The 23,413-nt window shown below is 42.8% G+C and overlaps 1 protein-coding gene across 2 annotated transcripts in view; it reads right to left on the bottom strand.

Annotated features, from left to right (window-relative positions):
• The window catches only part of FAM184B (family with sequence similarity 184 member B), an 856,462-nt gene that overhangs the window by 599,572 nt on the left and 233,477 nt on the right, over positions 1–23,413 (bottom strand). For both annotated transcript variants that reach the window (XM_086964049.1, XM_086964050.1), the window contains exons 3-7: positions 12,120–12,255; positions 11,890–12,035; positions 6,764–6,970; positions 4,049–4,159; positions 1,265–1,405 (exon numbers count right to left, since the gene is read on the bottom strand). In XM_086964049.1, the coding sequence (XP_086820175.1) occupies positions 1,265–1,405; positions 4,049–4,159; positions 6,764–6,970; positions 11,890–12,035; positions 12,120–12,255 (741 nt within the window). The remainder of the gene's footprint in view (positions 1–1,264; positions 1,406–4,048; positions 4,160–6,763; positions 6,971–11,889; positions 12,036–12,119; positions 12,256–23,413) is intronic.

The raw sequence follows: 23,413 nt of genomic DNA, 5'->3' as shown, positions 1-23,413 counted from the left end.
AAACATGTCCGCTAGACTCATATCTGGAGTTAAAAGATTTGAACACATCACTCCAGCTCTCAACTGCCTCAATTGGCTTCCCATGGAAGGGAGATGTATCTATAAACTGGCCTGCATCACACACAAACCCCTTCACTCTCCTGCTCCCAACTACCTAAATAACAAACTCAAAAGAGCAGGTCAATCCAGATCCCTGAGAAGCTCCGACTCACTCCTTCTTATTCCTCCGAATATGAAAAAGAAAACCACCCAATACCGATCGTTCTCAGGCAACACTCCCAGGATATGGAACGCTCTCCTTGTAGTATTCAGATGCAACCCCTCCTTCTCCTGTTTCAAAAGGGACCTGAAACTCCATCTCTTAAACAAGTACTTTCATGAACAACGTCAAATTACCTAGACTACTTTATCCGAGCTGTCTCCTCTCTCCCCAGACATTCAAGGATAGTGGGTGACCGGACTATGTAATTCTCACCTTTTTCTTTTTATTGCTCTCTCCACCCTCCGCTGCACTACATATTTATCTCCCTTGATGGATTTTTGTTTCTTAGGTTTGCTTCCTTACTGCCGGTCAACTAGGTAATGTAATGTCCTTCTGCTGTTTTACTGTGTGTATGTAAAGCACTCTGATCCTACGGGTTAAGCTAGCGCTATATAAAACTTTTTAAATAAAAATTAAAAACACTTAACTGAATACTGGCAGCTGCCACCTCTCATCCATCCTCTTCTCCACAGCAGGAAGCACACAGCCTCCCATAATCCCCTAGCCAATCACGACGCTGCATTACAGCAGCATTGTGATTGGTCTGAGCGCCGTGGTTCATGCTCAGAGAGGGACTGGGAGGCTGTGCATGTTTTCCACCTAGGCTGTATAATACAGCCTGTGGAGAACATGCAAAGTGTGCATGACGGTTTGGCTGGCCTGTGATGGCCAGCCACACCTTCATGCGCACTTACGGTGCAGCCACCACTCCTCGTCTATCGACGTCACAGGAGCCCTGCCCAGCCGTAACCTCACCTGGCTTCAACTGCAAGCCAGGTTAGATGGAACGTTATTTTATTTTATGTATTAAGCTTGCAGTTGAAATAGTGGGGTGACGCTACTCCAGCTTAGCGGAAGAGCCGCCGCTGGTAAGTAGCATATACCACCTGCAGGCCTTTGGTGTGTACACCTTCTATATTCATATTAGCTAAATGTTGGGAATGGCAGCGGAATAAGTGACACAAAACAGGGAGAGTTTAGTTGAACAAAAATTATGCTTACTTGCAGCTCTAAAATTCTGCAGCGGGCTCGATCCAAGTCTTGTTGCAGCCTGTCTCGGCATTTTTTTGAATGTGACTGTGACATTTCTTTGTGTCCAGCAGTGCTTTGCTTTTGTTTGAGCATTTCTTCCAGCCTGGCCACCTGCAACAGATTACCAAATGGACACAGAAATGAAGACATTTACCAGCTAGCAGGATAATACAAGAGCTGACAGATGGGCTCTGTTTCAACAGCCAAGACATTGTAAAGCGAGGAAAGTAATCACAGGAGCAGCTGTCAACACTGATCGCTGTATAATATTAACTTGACACTGCTCTCACCTGTAAAGGATAGCATGTTAGACCATATGCTGCCTGGAATTATAAAATCCACATAAATGAATATCAAGGGAAATTTCTACCAAGTGGAAGAGACAAACGGCCCTTTTTTAAGCATGTGAAGGAAGTGGCCCAATTTGGGTCTCTCATGATCACCTCTCTGCCTTCTACAAAATGAAGAGTCAATCAGACAATAGAGAATACAAACCAATAATACTTTATTCAAAGTTCGCTCAGAGCGGAGCCCTTTCTGCCCAGTCGCTAAGAGTGCTGCAGAGAGAATCTAAACTCAGTACGCATAACAATGCAATAGGTACATTTCAGAATCAATGAAAACATGCCCACCATGGAGTTTTTCAGAGGAACACAGCTGGACAGTAACTTACAAAGGAGTAAGTTTCAGTTCTGAAGCCGGGCACACATTATCTATCAGTCAAGGTCATTCCTGCCTGTGCCCGTCATTAGACACTTGGGAGAGGGCTTACATCTAGAGGCAAGGTATGCGCTAATAAGAACAGTGCATTCATTAGTGTAACAAATCTCAGTTCCAAAGAAGCATAACCTAGAGAAGGCCATTTCCGAGAAATGCCAGAGAATTTGTTTAGATCATAATACAAATTGGCGCCGGTACACAAAATGGTGTGCAAATGCTAACTTATATAAAAGCCTAATTTTTATTCTAACATATGTAATCCATACTTTGCTGCACAAAAAGGCATCATCAAACATAATCCCTAGAATCCAATTCATAAAATTATGTTCTACCGACATTTACACCATAAGATGGAACTTAGGGCCTGATTTAGAGTTTGGCCGATGGATTACTCTGTCACAAAAAAAGTAGTGTATATCAGAGGCTATCCCGTCCACTTAATTATAAGTGCCTTCGGATATATTGCACTTGTTATAAGGAAGACAGTATATCCACTGCATGTCTGACTGGGTAACCCTTCTACCAAACTCTAAATCAGGCCAGGAGTCCCGAAGAAACACCCTAGGACAGCAGTACTCCTCAGTCCTATGTTTAGGAATGGGGAGAGAATGGTGTCCCAAGGGTGGCACAGAGGATTCCATTTGGAAGGAAAGGAAAACAAAAAATTTAACTTTATGGTTACTGACAAACGTCTTAAATGGTGTTTCCAATCCATTAATGCAATAAAGTTCGCCATAATAAACGTTTAGCATGAGCATTTGAAATTTATCATTGAAAATGCTATCCTGGTAGCAGCCACGGCCGGCAGTGGGAGTACCTGCAGGGCGGTGACGTGGGGAGGGGGAGGGTCAGGGTGGGGGTAGTAATGTATGGATTATGGAGTTTTACAGGTAAGTAAACATTTAAATAAATAAAATGAATTTCGTCGCACGCACTGCATTGCATTTGGGGATGCAGTGCACTCAACGAAATTCGTTTTATTTATTTAAATACCTGATGTGCCAGTTGTGCATTAGAGAAAGGATATATCTAATGAGAGGATTTTGGTGAATGGCAACACACACATGCAAAAAGTTAAGAGGCGAAAGAGCCCGCATAAAACTTAAAGGAGGCATTGCATCAAACTTGAGCATTAACGTTTGGTCGCCTGGCTCTAAAAGGATTGGGGTGACAGTAATTAAATCTCCACCAGGGCAGGAGCTCCCCAGTGAAAAAAAGGAGAGATGGCACAACCACCGACCATGGCGCTCTTGTAAGTATATTTTTATATTCAAGTTTTTTTTTTCTCAGAAAACTAAAGACGAACGGCTTTCATAGCAGTCTTGCACAAAAGGGATGCCGTTGGGAATGGTAGAATGGCCGGCTTAAAGTGTTCAGAGTTCTCCATGTCTGAGCCGGGGCCAGCTCCACCATCATGATCACCGCCTTCTCCAAGGGGTGAGGGTTCATCTGTTTTTACTACTTAGTCGCCATCATCTAAGTGAAGCCACAAGGACCCCTTTTAAAGTTGTATGAGCAGCCCAACAAAATCTATGGCTGACAGAGACCCATGTCACATTAATAGAGGACAATGTGTCATATTTCCAAATAACAGCTACAGAAGTGGGAACACTCCCACACTGACAACCTGCTATGGTAGACTCATGGAATTGCTTTCACAAATGTGGATACAGGAGATGTAACCTCAAAGTGAGGATATAATTCTTGCACCCACATGTAAAATCCCTCTGAAACGTTTTATTGTGTCCCCTTACATGGGGCATTGTATGGCTTTTGCAGTGTAGTTTAAAAGGCGCTTTTTCACAGAATGAACATTCCCGGAAAGGGGCGGCAATCTATTTTAAATTAGCAAGCCTGTCTATGCTATTTCTGGTGTGTTATGGCCGCCAGAACAGCCTTTCGCCATGGTGGACATGTGGACAGTTCTGCTGTCAGGGAAAAAGTGAAAAAATAAAGATGAAAAGTCCAGGAAAACTGGTAAACACGCATTAAAAGCAGAACACCCTTTAAACATCACTATACGCAAACTTGTACCTCTAACAGCGAATCTTTAAGTTTCCCTTTGAGCATTTCTCTCTCTTTTTCATGCTGCTGTATTTCATTCTCTGACTGCTTCTTGAATTCTTCTAGTTGCAATTGAATGTCCTAGATTAAAATAAGAATGCAAATCATTATGTTGATGAAAAGACAGTAATCTTTACACAAGTTTGAAAACAGTGAACTTGTTGAATTACATAAACCATTTAATTAATGCATTGATCTGCCTAAAACCCTTGTGCAGTGGGGAGTGCACAGCCATTATGAAAAATAAAATGCCATATTTAATCATTGTGTTATCAACATTTTGTAAAGAACCTCACAAATCAAATACTCATAATTATAGTGCCAATAAAGTGGCCTTAAAAACTGAAAAGACTCCTCTGCCCTGATTTACAGTTTGAGCTTACTAGAAAATCCTCCAAATTTCGAGCAAGATGGTAAATCTGGTGAATTTCCTTCACCATCCTCTCATCTTCGAGAAGGAAACCGAGCCAGCGCATTCTCCTATGGAAGTAGCATTTTATTTCAGAGATTGGATGATTTTCCATTGTCATCAAAATCCAAGTCGGGCAATCATGCCCTTGTTGTTTTCAGGCTCGGTTTTCATGTCTCTAAGTTAAGATGCATGGTTTCATTCAACATGATGGCACGGTTAAGCCTCCTTCATGAATCATAGCATGCCTGGATCTTGTTTAGCAGAATGCATGAAAGACAGCTAATGAAGCATTTTATGGGACGAATCAGAATGAATTCCTAGAAAGCAGAATCTATACACCCAGAAAAAATAGCTGACTTACAAATCTACTTCATATAAGTGGAGGTGTACGTACACATAGTGTATGCTGCTCATGTGTACATTATCCACATTTGGAAGTGTAGGCAAAATATATGTTTAGTATACAATTTTTCTCACCAAAGAAAGAAAATTCAGACAGTCTAGAGTGGATTGTTCCAATGAGAAGCAAGGTAAGTACTGATTTGCATAAGATGGGCCTATGTCTACAATGAACAGTGGACGAAAAACGAAGGGTTGAAATGCCAACCTGCGCAACTGCCAGCGGTTCAGACTTTTTGGAAACATTGCCCACTCCCCTTTTGGGTGTATGCTGTAACGTCCTACTTGGCGAAGGGTGTGCTCAGATTTGAGATCCCTGTTCACTGTGCCACAGGATCTAATCTATACATCACTGACGAGAATGAACAAGGTCGAAATCAGTCTGGCAACCCAGGATGGACTGTCCCCAAGAGGAGCAAGGTAAGTACTGACTAAATACTAACACAGTGGTTTCGCTTATTTGCGAGCAGCCCTCCCACTGCCTTTTGTGAGTGTGAGAAAATTCTCTCATAATTTCTCCTTCTGGATCTTGTTTACTATTGTTGGCTTTACATCCCTGAATACTGTTATTGTTTTCTCTTTGTTTTTAAGAACAATTATCTGCAGAGCAGCAGACATCACAGGCTCATAAATAACTAATCAGTGTTCACAACCCCACTCGTATCACAATAATGAGTTGTGCAGATTTTATCACACTCGGTACATAGTGGGTGTGACAAAATTCGAATCCAGGGGATATATTGGACGGTTTGACCTGCTGATATCTACCATACGTGAAATGCCCAGAAAATGATAGTACAGATTTATTTTGGTACAGTAAGCACCGAACTCAGCATACTATGCCCCACTTTACCTGCAAAATATATAACTGATAATTATTGTACATGATAAATTCCAAGCACCTAAGTGCAGATTTTATTTTATGTGTATTTAGAGCACAGGGAACTGGGCCAGTTTGTATGAGGGCCTAAGGCTTACTTGATGTGTGTTTATTAATTTAATTTGTATATTTAACTTACATTTGGTGAGGACATTATTGTCCTGCCAGTCAGACGCCTAAGACCTCCCAAGCCTGTAACAAGCCATGTATCTGTGGATTCTGAAGGATTAATTGCTCAAGCCTTACCCACTGCATCTCTGCACAGTGGATGAAGTATCTCATGAGCAGACCATATGATTTCACAGACTGCAAGACTGTCTCTCCGCCAGCAGGACTGCCTATTCTCACCTACCCAAAGCACTGAGGCTACCACAAGGTGGCATGCAACACCTAACAGAAAGACAGTAAACACAGTAAAAACAGCCTTCTGGAAATCATTAGAACTGGAATTCAACTTTGCAAAGGCATAGTTGCGAGAAAAAAGGTTAAAAAAACTCACTCTGACGGTGTTCTACTGCACCAGAATTGGAAACCCTGATGCTTGATTTAAAACGCATTACATGTGTTCAGTAATTACTGTACAGCAAATGTTGTTAATGTTTATTTGACCTTCTAGAAAACATAGTACAAAAGCGTCAAAGTATCAGATTTAAGATTATTATTAGAATTAATATTGAGCTTTATTCATACAACCTGCCTTATTCTATCATTTACTGTTCCGGGCAGGGAGCACAGGGAGCTTTGATGGACAACAGATGAATCTGGAGTGGCTTTTGCGCCTTCCATTTACCATCTCTACTCTCCAATACCTCCTTCAACAAGGTTCGCAGAGGGCAACTTTTGGGAGTTGTCTCGATCCACTAGGCGAGGAGGGCCCCTGAGGGCACCAATCGCCCCTGAGGGCACCAATCGCATAGCGCAGATTAAATTAAATTACAATATCATAGATAAAGGTGTATAGCACAGTTTCCTAGTAACATAATATCACCCCCACCTTCTGCAGTTTTCTTCTTTCAGCTTCCATGGATGCTTGCACTGATTTGATCTCTACGGTATGTTTCTTCACTAGTTCTTCCAAGCCCTTCACCAGTTGTTCCTTCAGACGCATTTTCTCCTCATCTGACTGACGTTTGATTTTACATAGCTCTTCTTCATGGCGCAGGTTCATTTCTTCTTTTTCTAGAGCATGTTCTTCCAAACACTGTAATACATTGAGATGCACGTATTTAAAAATACAAGGGAGAAACTATTTAATACAGACACCCAGAGAGCGGGAGGTGAAACGACAAAGATCACGTCCATGAGATGCATCTCTGGCTAAACAACTTAAAATGCAGCTGGGAGATCAAGAGGAATGCTAAAATGCATGGGGCGAGAGAAAACAAACCAAAAATATATATTCTGTTACCCTTGTAAACATGATCACCTAGGCGTGATCTGGTGTACAGCCGCCACTCAGAAGGTTCAAGGATTATTGTAGGTAGTCCAGAGCTAGCGTGTTGAAATGGAAAATTTGTTTAAATCGCACAACCTATGACGAGAGTCCCAGTAATTCAAGCAAATTTATAAAACAGAAATATGAAACATTCTTCTGAAAACCCTAACTCTCATTTATCATGGAACATCTGCTCAAACGCAAACCTTGAAAGATCACAGTACTGCATTTTGGGGCTTTGGCCCATACCTGGAGAGTCTTTTGTCTGGTGCCATGGTTCCTGTGAAAGAAAGTAAGACCATTTGATTGTGATAACTCAATATAAATGTATTCACACGACTCAAGTCTTGTTTCTCCACAGTTCCTTTGTTGCAAAATCCGGAACCAAAAAAGCCATCTCGTTTTGAAAGTCAGTGCTTTGTCCCATGCTGTGGATGCCTGACCCTTGCAACAGGTTGGTTTTACTTAGGAAGCACAATCAACTGCCTTTCATTCGAGCACACTGGAGGGTGCAGGTAAGAATGCAGGAAATAACAAGACATAAATCTTGTCAAGACAATATTCAGATAAGAAAGGGCACTAGACGGAGAGGATTACATTTGTTTCCCTGCAAAGGATCGTTGCCACAATTAGAAAACCAGTGTTTTTTTAAAACACATTCTCAAAAGTATCCACATCTTCCCATGTGGCATTATGAGACCAAATCATGTGGGATTTACAGTTCTAAGACAAGAGATAGTTGAAATCAACACTTGGTTTGTGGCAGCAATTCATGAAGCGGTGACATACAGGACAACAACATAATATTTTGTTATTTGGCAAAGGACATGCTTTGCTACAGGGGAAAGGAGTTAACACATGACAGTTGGGACAAAGTGGGCAGATGCCATTCATGATATTGTTAATTAACAGCTGTGAAGTGCCATTATTGCACTGCAGCTACTTTCTGTAGTCTTGCATAGGACATTACCTACAGGTTACAAAGCTGCTATTGTTAGTTTGTTCCAAGTGACAGCCACACCTCACCATCATTTGCATACCCTGTTCTCAGACTTTGTAACCAACACTCCCGTTATTCAAGGGCATATTGTCAATGGACGGTCATTGATTTATCCACCAATGAAGCTAATTTTCTAATAATTAATAAGGATTCTACAGCCAAAACTATTGTCTTTGTAAATATTTAGAATGTATGGACTTCTACAGAATATCACCTCTAAGAGAGGGGCTAATTTCCTCACCACATTCTAAAATTAACTGATTCCGGGTAGTGGTTTCCTGTTTACAACTCACCTATCACTCTCAAAGTGGTAAACAGTCAGAAAGAAAGTCAGCTCCTATAGCATGTTTAGGTAATGTCATTGAATCTATTCAGCATAAGGTTAAGTTATGTGGCTGCCTTTAGTAGAGGCCGTCTGCAGCAACTCTTTTCTTGCTGCTATTGAAATATCGCTCTAATTTTGGTCCCAAGCCTAAGATAATGCTAAATGATATGAGGCGTGAAAAAGGTTATCCAGAGCCCATGATTACCTAAGGGTATGAAGAAAATTAAACAGTCTATTTGTCCATGTTTCATTCTTCACCCTACCAACATGATAGTTGAGCGACTGCAATGTTCAGTTTATATTTGATTTATATCTTCCATTTCACATATCACTTTTGAAGAAGGTGCACAGAACTGCCAAACACTCAAAGGAGTAGCCTCCTAGCGATTCCACACTGGTAGATAATTAGGAGGGGCAAATAAATTAGGCTGTGTTACGGGTGTATTAAGAGGCAGGATGGAAGGTGTTTCGTGTGGGAGGCAAGTTGTTCATAACACCCAATTCTATCATATGCAGTTTCATCTGCAGCTACAAAAACCAAGGTGGCCCTTGAGTCCTGCCCATTCATTGTACTCTTTAGGACCTGTTTTCCCAAGGATCTGCCTCTTTTTTTAACATTTTGGAACTTTGATCATTGGGGTAATAGGGTAAGGTAAGTTTCTTATGTTAAAAATTGTCTTAACTTTTCTTTTTAATTAAAAAAATGATTTTCATAAATTATTTTATTAAATTATATTTTTATTTTTCATAGTATACAGAATTTACATTAAAACAATAATTTCAATATTATTAGATTTCTTTAACTTTCTAATAATTATATTTTGTATATAATGCTGTTTAATAATTTTACAAACATTTTTTGTTGGAAATTAAAATTATGATTTTTCTCCGTAGTATAATCAAATTTAATTAATTTTAATAGAATGGTTGTAAAAGGATTTTATATAATTTGTGCATTCTTTACATTGGGAGTTTAAAAGTAGTTGTTAATTTAATTTTAAAAAATTTCTTTTTTTATTGTTTTTATGTAACATTTAAAAAAAATCATATTTACAGATTTGTAAGTTGTAGTAGATATTATTATTTTTTTTAATTTGGAGGAATCTCAATTTCCTTTTTTATGTTGTGTGGTTTTATTTTTGAACACAGATTTCTGTAATTTACTCTTGTTAACGTAATATCTTTTATGACTTTGTGGTAGTAGTTAATTTTAAAATCTAAAAAATATAGCGATTTCCCTAACGTTGTTAGGTATGGACTGAGAATAGTAAATGTGCAACCCTAAAGTCCAGCCCTTTCCCTAAATGGTTACGTTTGGAGCTGGAGAAGTAAATTCGAACCCCCTTAAAGTCCAACACTTTCTCCAATGTGATTACGTTTGAAGTGAGAATAGTAAATTTGACCTTCCCCCAAAAATCCAACAATTTCTTGATTGTGGTGAAGTTTGGAGTTGGAATAGTTACTCTAATACCAGCACTTATGAAGAGATCAAATCCCAGGTAACAGGCTTTACATCTCCATTTTCCATGGCCAACAATAGTGTCTCAGTTTTGAACTGAACATCTACTGACATTATAGGAATGCCATCATTTTCTAATATTGCTTCTCACAAGGTATGGCAGGAGAGAGGCAATTCTGCAGTAACATTCCTTTGAGGTTGAGTAATGGAGAACAAGGTCTATGTAACCTTTGCTTGAGCTGACAGGAAGCATTCCTCCTCGAAAAATCATGACATAAAAAAATAACATTTTACTTCCAGTTAATACAGGGATACTGACTACTAAACTATGTGGTGCCTAGGATAAGTGAAAATGCAGCCCATCCATGACATCAAAGCTGATTTCCTCTGGATGTCCACATAATAGGACCATAATCAAATTTGTAGTTATATGTGTATCACCACCAAAGAAGAGGTTTGCCGCAACAACAAATTTTGGTTTGGCTTGTGACATCCTCATGAGTTTAAGAGTATTTTGCATAGCGAGGCTATCCTCTATAAAAATAATGAAAGCTATAGTTTATACAGGTCAATTTGATACTGAAAGGAGGACTGCAATGGAAAAATGAGCAGAGTTTTCAGCAAGGGTAGATAACTGACAAGCGCTCAAACCTTGTCTGCTGTTCAAGGTTGAATACTGGTGTTTGCAGAAAACTGGGCGCTTTGCCTCACAAAGAGACCATAACCTTTCAATGGACACAGATTATCTTTCTGTCATCTATCCTTTTTTCATTGGTTAATCATTATTTCACAATACCAAGATGCCTAGGTTCTTCAGTCGAGACACTTGAAGTTACTGTGTCATTTACCAAACTGGACATTAAATAAGAATGCTGGAAATTTAAGAAGAATGACGCCACTCATGGCATGTTTCCTTACTTCTTGGATACTAATCCGGTTTTGTTCAATTTGTAGTTCTAACTTAATAAAAGATCTATTGATGGGAGAAAGGTTAACCACTCAGGAAAGGGCAAACCTAATATGTACTCTCAAGTTTTGCCTTGATAACACCTAATTGGGCAAGAACCATATTTTAATGTTGTAACATACGGGGGCAGTTTCTGAACTTGTAAAGACATGATGTATACGTGTTTTGGAAGGTACGGAACACGACGTGAGTTTATGTATGCTGCAGGCAATGTTTGTTTTAAGATCAGGTAAATTAATAGTAAATCCCATTCCAATAGACCATAAAACAAGCCACAAACCGGCAAATAACTGCCCCTTTCTGACCTTTCAGACCAGAGCCTTGGCCACTGCCAGATTACCCTAAAGGCCATTCCGACATGCAGCACAGGAAGAAACCATAATATTGATTAAACAAATATAGAGGGTGCATCAAAAGTATTCACAACTTTACCCTGGTATAAACTTATTTCGCTAATGCCACCTTGACAAACCATAACTTTGACAAGGTGCACTCACTATGACATGTTTTTACTCTGACAGAGCTGACTACTCTTGTTACTGCAGGCATAGCCCCATCAAAGCCACGGCAGGTCCAAGTGAAGGTCCTACTGAAAATAAAATGTCAAAGGAATGGGTCAAAGTAAAGGTACATTGAAGTAAAAATGACACCTAGAATGGGTACTGGGGGAACATGAGATAAACACCTGTGGAGTAGGGAGCACAGTGCACAATGATTTGTTTTAGTGAGACCCTCTGATGGTTTTAATCTGATGCACAAAAGTAAAAGACATTGAAGAACGTTCGAAGTAAAAGCGCAGTATTACAGTAATTACATAAATTGCACTGGGAAAAATAATTAATTGCAAAATCCTAATTCCACTTTCTCTTTCAGAAGCAATTACTCTCCCCACCATGCATGCATCTTGTTATTATCCTTTGTCTCCCAAGGGTACCTGTTGGAGCATGAGTGCGTCCTCGGCGGCCTTTCTCCCTTGGCTATGTTTAGTGGAAGCGTTCTGCAGCTGAGATATCTGGTTCTTCAGATCAACCACTTCGCTGACAGCTTCATTCTGTGAGTTTAACACAGTTTTCACCTGCTCTGTAAGAGTTAAGACAGTGGAGACTGATGTTAGCGCCATCTGCGTTTTGAATTACTCAATGTGATTTATGTTGAGCTCCCTACCTGTTTTACTTTGTATCTCATGTTCTTGCATCATGAGTCGCTCCTTTGCCACTGTCAGCTCTTCCTCAGATTTCTTCCAGGCACCATTTGTCTCTAGGACATCATGCCTCGACTCCCTCAGCTGTGTTTCCAGTTCCTGTTAAGAAGCCAGACATGATCATTTTTCTCTTTTGATTTACCTTTTTAAAAACTTTTTTAAAAGATCACACGTGTTATTGGAATGTTAAGTTGAAATTAACAGCCTCATAATTGTAAAACCGTAAATATCATTTTGAACGTCTTTCCCGTTGCAAACAGTAATCCATGTGGAGATCAGGTATACTCACAGTTTATAAAGTTAGGACAAGCAAAATGCAATATTTCTTGCAGGGGCTAACTCAGTTTCAAGATAAATCTTCAAAAAACAACACTTCAATGTATTCTTTGAAGGGGGATTATAAGTAGACATTTTAGTTCATATATTATGCCAATGAGCAAGGAATTCTCTGGTGCTTTACCTAAAGAGGAGGCAATTTCGACTGGATAATGATAATGTGATACAGATAAACATGTACGTATGTCCATGTACAATCGTAGTATTCATTATATTTTGTTTGAAAGAAAGTTACATATGAAGGTTCTTTCAAAATCTGGACCATCCAGGATTGAAAATTAATTAAGTCTCAGTATAACATTTGTGCCAACCACACTTTGCACTCTGGAATTTGTAGTTTTCTTGATTTTCAATACATATTTGAGCCTTCAGGCTTTACCGTACGTTATGCTGTAACTAGAATGTCAAAACTAGTTACAGATGTCACACATGGTGTCTTACAATAACAACCAAAAAGTCTGTGGGGCAATCTTGCCTGAACTCAAGATGGCCGTGTAGAGTAAGAACTCCGAGCAGCCATCGCAAAATCCATAATAAATCCTGCATCTGTGCTGAATGTATCAGAACGAAATGCTGCCCTGAGGAAGAGGAGCGGATGCTCTGCTGAGAGAACTGCTCGCTGACCCCCGTGGTTGAGTGGCAGAGCGGCTACGTGTTGCTGCGGAGGACGCCCTGATCCAGCCTGCTGACACAGCGGAGGCCCTGAGGAAAGCAAGGCTCCCTGCGACATGCAGACCCGCACTGGGGAGCCCCATGGGCGACTGCTGGAAAGGAAACCACTGATATAGAGCTGTGGACCGTAAGAGAAGAGAGCGCAGTCTCCCAACCCCAGCGCGGCCCGAGGACCCAGAAGCGCCAACAGAGAAGGCGCGAGAAACACAGCCGGGCCTGACGGATGAGAGGTACGCACCTTCGACCGTGCAGGAACATCGAGGCAGCTGAGAACAGCGCTGGGAACTGCGTGTGCCTGTCTCTACCCGGACGAGATCTGCAGCAATGAGAGCTGGTGCTACAGCAGGAAGATCAGCGGTCTTGGTGAGTGAGCGCGCTGCGGGAAGAGAGTGAAGCCGGCGGCATATGGCGCACGCAGCAAGAAGAGGCTAAACTTCATGGCCTAGGCCGCGCTGAGCTCCAGGCACTCAGAGGAAGCAGCATCGGCGCCTGGACACCTGGTAACAACACCAGGAACCGGCCCAACACCACAAGCAATTAGAGCGGCACAAGTACCAACATGCCTTGAGGGGCCCAATAAGGTGGAAAACTCCCTACCCCCAGATCGCAGCTAAATCAGAAGGCTAAAAGGGGTGCAAGGAGAACACTCAAGACATGCCCAACTGAGCACCTAGAACTTCATGACAGAAGAGAGATATCACTACCTGCCTGGCAAAGCATAACACACAGCGCAACAGCACTTGGGGCAAAGGTATACTGCTCAATGCGGAAACTACAGAATCGCTAGACACCCACTGGACCCGCTTGGCAGTAACCGGCGGAGTGAAAGCAAGAGGCACCACGCCGGAGGCCCACAAGGGCAGCATGTGCCCAGGCGTACCAGACGAGCACGCCTCTAGGCACGAAAAGAAGCGGCGGACATGGGCAAGGTGGACAAAACCCAGCCCAAAAACTAATTCGAACAGTGGAGACAGAGGTTTAGAGACTCAGAACCAGAACAAGCAGCGGCGGCGCAAATAGAAAGGGCGGAGCCAGCGGAAGAAGGTATACGTACAATCCTAGCAGCCATACAGAAGAGCCTGGCCACCATCAATAGCAAAATAGATTAATTAGCGTACTGGATGGATCATATGACGGAGCGACAAAACAAACAGGCTGAGTGGATGACATGACTAAGAGGAGGGTGGCGGAAGTAGAAGAAGCCCAAACAGAAAAGGACTAGGAGCAAAGGCAGATGGGGAAGCTGCTGAGTACACTACAGGATAAGACAGAGGAATTGGTGGCTCGATCACGGAGCAGCAACATACGAATCACAGGCCTTCCGGAATCCACCAGCATGGGAAACATGGAAATATATGTGGAAGAACTACTGGTGTCGCTGCTGGGCCGGGAGTCCTATTCCCCAATGTTTGTGGTGGAGCACGCCCATCTATCACTTAGCCCAAGACCAATGCCGGGAGCCCCGCCACGTCCCTTAATAGCCAAATTGTTGAACTATAGGGACCGAGACGCACACTGAGGGTTGCTAGAGAGATGCAAAGTCTCCAGCATGAAGGTTCCACAATCTCACTATTTCCCAACTTCAGGCTGCGAGTACAAGAAGTGAGAAAACAATTTGACCCCTGAAGAGGCAGCTGAGGGAACAGAACCTGGACTATTCAAAGCTTTACCAAGCACGCCTCTGAGTGAATAGCAAAGGAAAGTCTAGGATATTCACAGACCCCAAGCTGTTGCAGAAAGCCCTCAAAGATTGTTCAAAAAACGATGTTAGACGTAAGGACTCAGACGCTGGCGAAGGCGCACATGGAAGAAGCCTGGATGAGCAAGATTAAGTGGGACAATGCACACAATGGATGCAAGGTTTGAGGCTTCTTTGTTGGGGAACATATACACGACTCTCAAGCTGCAGAGCTGGGGGGACTTAAAGTCCTGTCAGGGTAGAGAGTACATGTTTTCACTGAAGATATGGAGTATGTTAGAGAACTCAGAACACAGCCTTCTAACCCTACAATCAATACCCCTCAGGACGGACGCACCATAGACATAACATTAAATACGACAGCCAGATGTACGAGATCAGCAAGATGGCACACAGTAGACGACTAGTCTATAAGTGATTAGTTAAGGGTGAGCCAGTAACATCCGCCCACAAGTGTGACACACACGCGGCGGAATGCCAGAACGGCTTATTCATGGACATAGATGTATGTGATCCAATTAATGCATACTTGGAAAAGGGGAGTGGAACTCAACTGTGCAAAGTTGTGGTGAACACAAAGTGGGAGGGTGGGAGGGTAAAACTTGCATGCGTACTACATCAGACACCAATGGAGAGCTTGTAGCCAATGCACTTATCGCATATAACGCTAGCTTGATGAACCATACCAATAATAATGCAATCCCATTCCAGTAGTGTGTAAATGTTTACCTGGAATGTTTGCGGTCCCAACGACCATAGGTGACTGCGGAAAGTATTTACTTATCTCAATCGACATGGGATAGATATCGCGCTCCTGCAGGAGTCGCATCTGCCTACTAACAGTAAAATGCTGACAAACAGGTGTTTACAGGGCAAAATACACAAGGCAGGATTCACTTCACATGCAAGGGGAGTTATAACATGGGTGAGCCTGAAAATCGGGGATGAGACTGGAAGCACTAGATACCGATCCGGAGGGCACATTTGTCATTTCTAGGTGCCATGGGAAAGGGCTGGACTTGGTTATAGTGAATATATAGAGGCCAAATTATGATAACCAATGGTTCTATCTCGACCTGGTGGAGAGAATGAGCGGATATGGGGCCCAATCTCAGCTTTGAGGACGAGATTTTAACTGCGTGATGGAACCCCCCCCCCCTTGACAGATCAGGGGCCCGACTTGACATCCCTCAGCTGCTGCCAGAGTTAACCTAGACACGACAGTACAGTTAGAGTTATCTGATGTATGGAGAGCGCGATCGCATGGACAGGGGGGTTCACCTATTACTCAGCATATCATGACTTACACACCAGAATCGATTATTGACTCTGCTTAAGGACCACTCCCCAATACAACTAGTTGTAGATTGCTCGCTAAAGAGAATTCTCCTTTTACCTGGAGGTTCCCACCTTACTCGCTGCTTTACACGGTCTTTAAGACAGAGACAGCAGAAGCCATAGACAGTTTTTTTGACACAAACATAGGCTCGGTAGACACATTTACGACAGTATGGGACATATTTAAGGTGTACATACGAGGGATTGCTATGGCCAAACATTCAGGGGTCCTTGTGCGCTCAGAAAGCGGCTAGCAGACTTAGATGTCCAACTGAAAGGGCTAGAAGGCGATCTTACTGCAGGAGCAGATAGCAGCGCTGAGGAGAAGTTCAAACTAGTGTTACAAGACTACCATGACACGGCAGAAGCGGAAGTCAAACACTTAGGGAAATATGCTACTGCCCGTATTTATGGCGAGGGAGAAAGCCCAGGCACAGTTCTTGCCTCTCTATTAAAGAACAGAAGAGAAAGGACGGGAGTGACAGAAATACACTCGGAGGAAGGAGAGACGCTCACAAACCCAGATAGATTTAGACAATATTACTCAATGCTATACAGTACTAAGGCAGTAGCAGGTGACTCAGAAATCCTGGGCTACCTGTAGTATATTAAGCTACAGTGGTTAACGGAGGTATACAGAGAATATCTCATGAGACCCGCTAAATGCAGACGAAATTAAGACAACGTTAGCGGGCATGAGGGCAGGGAGTGCTCCAGGTATAGATGGATTGACTGTCTCTTTCTACAAAGAGTTTACGTACCAACTGACAGAGCATTTAATAACTCTATTTGAGGAAATAAGTGAAGACGGACGGATGCCCCCTTGATGAGGGAAGCCCTGATAGTGACCATATTGAAACCCAAAAAAAACCCATCTGAGAGCTCCTCATACCGTCCACTCTCCTTGTTAAATGTAGATACTAAAATATATGCCAATGTATTAGCAAACCGATTGGCTCCATTGATCCCGAAGCTGGTAGCGCCAGAACAAGCAAGCTTTTTCCCGGGCATAATCTGACATACAATTTGAGAATAGTATTTGTGGCTATACAACACACTAGGCAGGAAACAAAAGTGGTAACAGTCTTTTTAGATATGGAAAAAGCATTTCATTCAGTGGAATGGGCGTTAATGAAGCAAGTGCTGCTACAGATGGGACTGGGTGAAATGTTCTTACAGATGATAGGAGTTTTGTATAACTCACCCACAGCTGGAATCAGACTTGGAGACCAGGCCCTGCCCCATCAAGATATCTAGAGGCACCCGTCAGGGATGCCCACTATTGCCGTTATGATATGCTTTGAACACTGAGCCACTAGCCTGCGCTCTCCGCAAATACCAAAGTCAGAAGGGAATTCCCTTCCCGGGTTATAACTTAATCATATCTGATTTTTCAAATGGGTATTCACACACGGGTATCCATGACGAATTCCACAACAAGTTTTTTGCTCAATATGTGTTCCAATGGATAACTGTGTGTGAATACACATTTAAAAAAACATGGATTGAAGAATTTAAATTCATGCATTGTGGATAATACAATAATTCCAACTAACCGATTTAAGCTGTGGACTAAAAATGTGTTTATTAGAATAACCCCTAGTAGGGTCAAGATGGTGCCAAGGGGGACGCACGCAACAGAAGGGGGCACAACCATTGAATTATTATTCCACGTTCTAGACCGGAGAACGTTACCTCGGGAGCACACCAAAACAACATGAAACTAAGGAATCAATTGTTATTCAACTAAGGTTGTGCGCGAGAACCAGATCTTCGATAATTTCCTGTTCCGCTCCCTCCAAGCGGCACACCGAACTGCAGCCGTCATGGCTTACGATGAAATATCCAACCTCACAGACCTACGAGCTGAGACCTTTGCTTTTGCGAATGAGGAAGCCACCCGTATTTATGCTCTCATACATGAGGAAACCACTCAATCAACAACAATCCCAAACAAGGAACGGGACATTACACAGCTATTATACTTATCAAAACGTGAAATCAATCAGCGGTTACATGCTAGCACTTTAATTAAGTACCATCGGTCTCAAAGTATACCCAGAGGTCTAGGAATATCACTAAAACCTTCTTTGTGTAAGAATGATCAAAAGTTCAAGGATCCGTGGTATGCAATTTTAAACAAATGCTCCCTTGTCTTTATTCTCCTCATTATCGAAGAGTTATCAAACATCTTGGAAGAACTTTCAAAAGAAATTATCACAGTAACAACAGAGCTCATAGCTGACAAGGTTTCAGATCAGTGCGTGTGACATTTTCATAATTTTACTGCAATTATGAGTGACATTTGAGCCATTATGAGTGACACTTTCTCATAAGTAAAATAAAGCATTAAAGATTAGGGAAGCATATAATTAGCAGAAAATACACTAATTTCGACAACGAGAAACTTTAAAAGGATCTTAAAATAACTGCACAGCACTAGAAATTAAAGTGCACCACTAACTTAGTACACTACTCGTGTGGGGGTGGCAAGTGGTAACTAGTTTATTTACTAAATGTTTTTTAGTGATCAGATCTTCGGCCCGGCAGCCGCAGGGCTGCAACTGACTCTACGCTTAGGATGACTTGAACCACCCTCCACAGCAATCATTCTTGGTTTAATGCCGCCGGTGCTCGGTTAGTTAAGTCAATGTGTCCCGAGTCTCCGAGTCCTCTCCTAGCAGCCACTGCAATGAATCGGATGGTCCTTCAGTGTGGCGGTCGGTCACAGGTCATGACTCCGACAACGCCCTGCACTGCACTCTCCCCACCGGGCTCAGTTGCAATATTGAACTGTATGCGGGCGGCCCGGCCTGTGCTAGCAGTAGTCAATCAGCACTGCTCGAGACAGCACCAGGCCGCTGTGAGAAGAGCCAGGAGCGCCATAATGATTGAGGCCGGCTGCCTTCATACTTTTGGACACCACAGGCACTGTCTATTTAGGAGGCAGGACATGACGTCTCTACGCGGTGCCGCGGCCAATGAAACAACCAGACAGTCTCGCCGGTAGTACAAGTAGTGATTGCCATTATTAGATTAGAGTGATAGGCGGCACTGAGAGATGTCAGGCCGTGCAGAGGGAGCAGCCCTGCAGATGAGATGCCATTTTTGTGAATTAATTTATTTTTCAGAAGCGGCCTCATTGATGTAGCAGTATAATTATGAACGTACTTGAACTAGTCGAGTTTAGAGATGTTTCCCGGTCCATCCGGAGGCTGCTCTACAGCATGATGCACTCTGCAGCCCTGCCCGGACTACATCAGTCTTCTTCTCCGACCCTGTGGCTGCTGACACACTCGCCCCCCCACTTGGCCGTAGTTTAGTTTGCTCCGACCGCCGCCGCCGCCCGCGATCATCGTGACCAATGCCTCTTCTTGCGCGGCGGGCGCCAGCGGCGATTGAGCGAGTCATGGGGGTCACTGACTGAGTGAGTCCCTGCCGGGGGTCTTTCTGTACTGGCCGCCAACACGGTTTTATTTGCTGCCGGCGCTCAGCTGCGCACGAAGACAGCAGTGCAGCACGCCAGCCACGACCGCAAGGACTCCCACTCCATTTGAGTGGCCCACCGTTTCTGCCTCACAGTTGCTCACTTACACTACTTCCTCCGTACGTGACAGCAAATTAGCGTCACGTCCGGATTATAGCCAGTGAATCACCTTGGTGCCCCCGTTGAGTAAACCTGGCTGTGTCAGCCAGTTACAGCATTGTGCTGAGAGGGCGGCCCTGACTCCCCTGCCCCCCCTTAATTAATTGCAACAGTGTGTGTCTGTCAAACCTTTGGCCGCAACGCGGCAGGAAATTACAGCACCAGCCTGGAGCCAGCACCGAGGATTGTTTAATGTTATATTGTAGCCGCCTAGCGCTGCCGCGCTCTCACTCAGCACACGAGCTGGAAGCAGCCATTACAACATACATGATTAGCTATAATGAACTAGAGCAGCTGCTGACTCTGGCTGCAGCACACTCTCGGACTCGGAACAGCAGAAGCCGTGCACAGGTGAGAGCTGGCGAGTCGGCAAAAATGAGTGACAATGCATTTCAGAGCGGTGATGCGGAACACCGCACTGAAATGCGTGAGTGTCACACCTGATGCGTGATACTTGGCAGGACTGAGAGCTTACTAACTCCATGTCTACTGATGACTGGTCAAAAGTATTAGAGGATATTACCGAACAACTAACTAAACATTCCCAAGAAATCAACGAAAGAAAGATCCACAAGTTCCGCAGGGACACGATGGACTACAAATTGGGGGATGTATACAGCTGGGCAGAGATATACTCCTGGCACAAAACAAGCCCTACACACAGAACACTGAGACTTCATCTTCAGATAGTGATACCTCTAACACTGTTAGGCAACAACAAAACCCCGACATACAACCACCAACGGAACAACCACAAACTTCTGGTGTTTCTTTTTTAGAAACAGGCCAAGGAGACAAAGACAACCCCTGAGGGGTAAAAAATAAAAGAGCATCCACAAACACGGAGTATATCCGCTGGAACGAAGAAAGACAAGGGGAAGAAAACATGATTGAAGGAGTCATTAACATCTCCGACTATAGGTTTAACAACTTAGAACTCAAAGCATTGCAGAAAGGAATTTCCTTCGTACTCACGACTCACAAAGATTACTTAGAACTTGAAATCAGCTTGTTCAAGCTGATGCGCAAACTACGACTTAGACATTGTTTTGAAAATGTACTTGAAGAAGGACAGACTAACGAAGAGGACCAACTATGTGGTTTAAAACCCCAAAGCTCTTATATGGCACCAGTCAGCCATAAAAGCCTGGATAGTTAAACAAGACATCTTAAAATTGAACTGTTCAAGAATAAACAAATCTAGAAACTTGACAAATACAGAATTTGGCATCCTAAAAAGCATAGGTAATAACCCTAAAAAGTATCTGTCATAAATCAGATAAAGGGGGCACATTAGTGGTATTAAACAATTCACATTATGACATAGAAGTCGAAAAACACATCTCAGACCAATCCACTTACGCAAGACTAGAAGTAATCCCACGGACAACACAGTCACACTGTTGAAGGACATAATCAAGAAGGCTCTGGACAATGGAATAAAAATAGATAAAAGATAGATGAAAGAAATAGGAGATTTCTAGTACAAAGTAACCCAAAAAGCCTGACCATCTACATGGTACCAAAAATTCACCAGGACTTACGTCACCCACCATTCGGACCAATAGTGTCTACCAGAGGCAGCGTGCATGAACCGGTTGGACAGTTCCTTGATCGATATCTACAACCAAGAGTGATCCAAATGAACACTTATGTGAAAGATACAACTGACTTTCTGAATAAACTAAATCAAATTACTTTTTCCACAGATTAATCTATTTTACTTTGTACAATAGACGTCAAATCCTTATACACCTCCATTCCTCATCACCTCTGAAGGAACAGAGGCTTGCACAACGTGGTTACCCTAAGTCTGTTTTAGAACAAGCCAAACTTTAGTGTCAAAAAAAGACCCGCAGGGAATTACTCATGAAGAATACCGAAACAGAATATAACCGCATGGTTATAGTATCCAAATGTTCAAACATAAGTAGAACTTTCAAACAGATTATTAAACAACATTGATCGATTCTAACACTAGAACCTGACTTCAAGTAGTTGTTCACGGAAACTCCAATATTTGCATACCAAAGAGGCAAAAACTTGGGAGAAATACCCAAAGACACTAAAACGAATGTACTACCCTCATACAAGAGGACAATACCTTGTTACAATTGTAACAACTGCAACAACATCATACAGGGTTCCAGCATTACACACCCACATAAAGGCAACAACATCAAGCTGAAAGTAACAGCCACATGTGACACCACGAATGTCATAAACTTGTGGTTTTCCCTGCCCATGATTGCTTCCATTTAACGTGTTGAATTGTGGGATTTGGAGTCCAAACTCTATAGTTTATCCCTCTCATTCCTGTTGACAATGTAGTTTTCCCTTCAAATTTCTCATCTGCTCTGTGCTAAGACCTATATGTTAAAACAGTGCACCCCCAGCCACCATTTTGTGTTCACAAGCCAATAAAACCAGCCCTCCTGCCTACCCCTCCAGCAACAGGGATATTCTACATCAGGGTGCTACTGTGAGCTGTTTAAACTGTGTTTACCAGGGACTGTGCACTTCTTTTTTTGGCCACGAGAGGGAGTAAAGTTTTATTCAAACAGTATTGTTAGATTTCAAGTTAGTGAGGCCTCTACCTGCAGAAGTCCAAATTGTGGATTGAGCCTGTCTGTCTCCTAGGAGATTCTGAACAGGAGAAGCAGCTTCCAACTCCCTGGCCAGCAAACCTTGTCTGAGGACGCCAGGACCTTATATGGTCTGCTAGTGGTTGGTACAAGTGTACACTGATTGGTGGTTGTATCTGGTGTTTTTATTGGATTAGGGTTAGTGTCCTCATTGGTTGGGTATTTGAGGGTTCTGATTGATTTCTGGGTCTGTGATTCAATCAATGCAGGGTTGGGACTAGGGCTAGGGTTAGGATTTCTATTGGAAGTAGGGACTAGGGCTTCCTATGTTATTGGTTGTTGGGAGTAGGGTGGGACTAGGGCTAGGGTTAGACCTTTAATTGGAAAAAGCGATTAGGGCTTCTGGTGTGATTGGTTGCTGGACTAGTTGTGGGACTAAGAGTAGGGGTTAGGCTTTCTATTGGAAGTAGGGAATCGGGCTTCCTGTACCATTGGTTGCTTGGACTTGGGTTGGGACTACTGCTAGGGCTAGGGCCTCTATTGGACATAGAAATCAGGGTTTTTTAACTGATTGGATGCTTGGACTAGGGCTAAGATTGACTTTAAGGTCATGGTCTCCTATTGGTTCTAGATTTTAGGGCTAGTGTTGTGATTAGATAGTGTTAGGGCTAGGGTTCCTATTGGCTGAAGTAGTCACCTGATTACTAGGGATATAAAAGGCCAGGGTAAGGGTGTCTCAGCCCGGGGTTAAGGCTAAGGGCGGAGAGGACAAGGGCTGCTGCCTGTTTGAGCCTGTTCGAGGCTGGCCAGGGCCAGAAATGCTGCCCATTTTCCCATTTAGCAATACCCAGACCACACCATCCACAGCCACAAACTTAAGGTACTTATGGATCTATATATTTATCACTTTCTTCTAATTTAGCATTTCCAATGCACTACCCTATTTTTCAGCCTATACATCTATCAATATACCCTCTACAT

The sequence above is a fragment of the Lissotriton vulgaris genome, chromosome 3_2, assembly GCF_964263255.1.
Source record: "Lissotriton vulgaris chromosome 3_2, aLisVul1.2, whole genome shotgun sequence".
NCBI lineage: Eukaryota > Metazoa > Chordata > Amphibia > Caudata > Salamandridae > Lissotriton > Lissotriton vulgaris.
The sequence above is the reverse complement of the archived record's forward strand: the minus strand, read 5'-3'. Positions and strand labels throughout refer to the sequence as shown.